The sequence below is a fragment of the Palaemon carinicauda genome, chromosome 35, assembly GCF_036898095.1.
Source record: "Palaemon carinicauda isolate YSFRI2023 chromosome 35, ASM3689809v2, whole genome shotgun sequence".
Classification (NCBI taxonomy): domain Eukaryota; kingdom Metazoa; phylum Arthropoda; class Malacostraca; order Decapoda; family Palaemonidae; genus Palaemon; species Palaemon carinicauda.
The window spans coordinates 9,898,812-9,901,311 of record NC_090759.1 but is presented as its reverse complement, the minus strand read 5'-3'; the positions used below and the strand labels follow the sequence as shown (position 1 = coordinate 9,901,311).

The window sequence follows — 2,500 nt, the reverse complement described above, 5'->3', positions numbered from 1 at the left end:
CGCGGGTGAATATGATGATCATGCACCTGTCCCTGGCGGACATGATCGTCACCTTCGTCTTTCTGCCGACTGAGATCACCTGGCACATCACCATCGAATGGGTCTTTGGAAATGTCGGCTGTAAGGTCTACAAGTTCCTGTCGGCCTTTGGCTTCTACATGTCCTCGATGGTGCTGGTCTGCATCTCGCTGGATCGCTACTTTGCCGTCCTCCACCCGCTCAAAGTGAATGACGCGCAGAGGCGCGGCAAAATCATGCTCTTCTTCGCCTGGGCCATTTCTTCGGTGATTTCCCTTCCCCAGGTAAGCATCCCTCAGTTAAACCTGCTCGTCTCTTCCCCCCCCCCCCCCTAATCCCTTCCTCACACACATACAATCACTCCCCTACAATTACCCGCATATACCAATTCTCCTCTCCCCCCCCCCCACACACACACACGCATACCCTGACGCTTTTTAGGATAAGAAATAATTAGCTCTTTTATCGGCCGAGAAACTAATTAATATGAATTTTATTCGCCTTTTGAACTATGAAAATGAAATCCGTTTTATACGGTTGACTAATGACAAGCTTCCTTTACAACCTTCATCGTCGATAGTGTGGAGCAGCTTTTAGGACGTCCTAGGGCTCTTGCCAATTTATCTAAAAAATGAGGGATCCAGAGTATAAGGGAAGGTTGTAAAAATATTTTAAACGTTGAAAGTAATAAAAATTGTTACCAGGTAAGGCTATAGACGGAAAGGAAAGACTGGATTTGATACTGTTCATTGGCTGCACCTGTCATCATCGACACGATCATAATATTTCTGGTGAAAATTATCATCATCATCTTCTCCTACACTTATTATTATTATTATTATTATTATTATTATTATTATTATTATTATTATTATTATTATTATTACTACTTGCTAAGCTACAACCATAGTGCTATAAGCCCAGTGGCCCCAATGAGGAAAATAGCCCAGTGAGGAAAGGAAACAAGGAAAAATAACCTATTTCAAGAATAGTAACAACATCAAAATAAATATTTCATATACAAACTATAAAAATTCTAACAAAACAAGAAGAGAAATTAGATAGTGTGCCTGAGTGTACCCTCAAGCAAGAGATCTCTAACCCAAGACAGTGGAAGACCATGGTACAGAGGCCATGGCACTACCCAAGACTAAAGAACAAAGGTTTGATTTTGGAGTGTCCTTCCCCTAGAAGAGCTGCTTACCATAGCCAGAAAGTCTTTTCTACCCTTACTAAGAGGAAAGTAGCCACTAAACAATTAAAGTACAGTAGTTACCTCTTGGATGAAGAAGAATTGTTTGGTAATCTCATTGTTGTCAGGTGAATGAGGACAGAGGAGAATCTGTAAATAATAGGCCAGGCTTTGCGGAGTATGTGTAGGTAAGGGGAAAGTGAACCGTAACCAGAGAGAAGGATCCAATTTAGTACTTTCTGGCCAGGCACGGAGCCTCATACCTCTCTAGCGGTAGTATCTCAACGGGTGGCTGGTGCCACGGTTAGATTTCATCAGTGTCTACCTTTAGGTTTTGAATCATACTTCTCCATTCATCATCTACTTCACGCTTCATTGTATTCAGCCATGTAAGCCTGGTCTTCCAACTCTTTTAGTGCATTCTTGACCCCAGCTGAACGTTTGTTGAACTCATCTCTCTTGGGTAGTGCGAAGAGCATGCCTAAATCATCTCCATCTACCCCTCATCATGATCTCATCCACGCATGGCACTTGAGTAATCTTTCTTATGGTTTCATTTCTATTCCTTTCTTGCCATTCAACTCCCTAAGGTCGGGAAGGGTTTTATCTGTGTGCGACTGTGCATATATATCTACATATTTAGCCGTCATTTTTTACGGGTCGCGTACGCTAGTGTATTAGATAATATCTGTATGTAACAAAAACAAAAGAGACCGTTTTCCAAAGAGTATAGTAACCTATTGTTCAATAGAAAAAGATATATATGTATACACACACACCACACGAGAGACACCTAATGTCTTATATTACTGAAAATAAACGCATCGATATTGTAGAGTTGTTTCCTCAGCTCGCCGTGATCTTTATATATTTCCTTATTTGTTTCCTCACTGGGCTATTTTTCCCTGGTGGAGCCCTTGGACTTATACCATCCTGCTTTTTCAGCCAAGGTTATAGCTTAGCCAGCAATAATATTAATAATAAAAAATACTTCCATCCTCTTACTTTAAGCCAGAAATTAATCTCCACACTGTTGAAAGAGAAAAAATAAACTAGATTTATAATAATTACGCCACCGTGTCGAATGAAATACTGCTAAAACTGGTCGTAAATGATGCTGCAAAAAGCCTTTATGGATGTGTAAGAATTTGAATACTTGAGGTGAAAAATAAGCTACTGTACTTTTGTCGGGTTAAGGAGAAGGAATTTGTTCACAGAGAAGAAGAAAGTTTCTATATTTTTTTTTTATATTTTCTTCAACCTTAAAAACTTGTGTAATTGCGTAGTATT

The 2,500-nt window shown here is 40.0% G+C and overlaps 1 protein-coding gene across 6 annotated transcripts in view; it reads left to right on the top strand.

Annotated features, from left to right (window-relative positions):
* LOC137627619 (adipokinetic hormone/corazonin-related peptide receptor variant I-like) overlaps positions 1-2,500 on the top strand; it is a 649,156-nt gene that overhangs the window by 522,024 nt on the left and 124,632 nt on the right. For all 6 annotated transcript variants that reach the window (XM_068358715.1, XM_068358714.1, XM_068358713.1 and 3 more), the window contains one exon: positions 1-302. This exon is cut by the window's left edge and continues 714 nt beyond it. In XM_068358715.1, coding sequence (XP_068214816.1) covers positions 1-302 — 302 coding nt within the window. The remainder of the gene's footprint in view (positions 303-2,500) is intronic.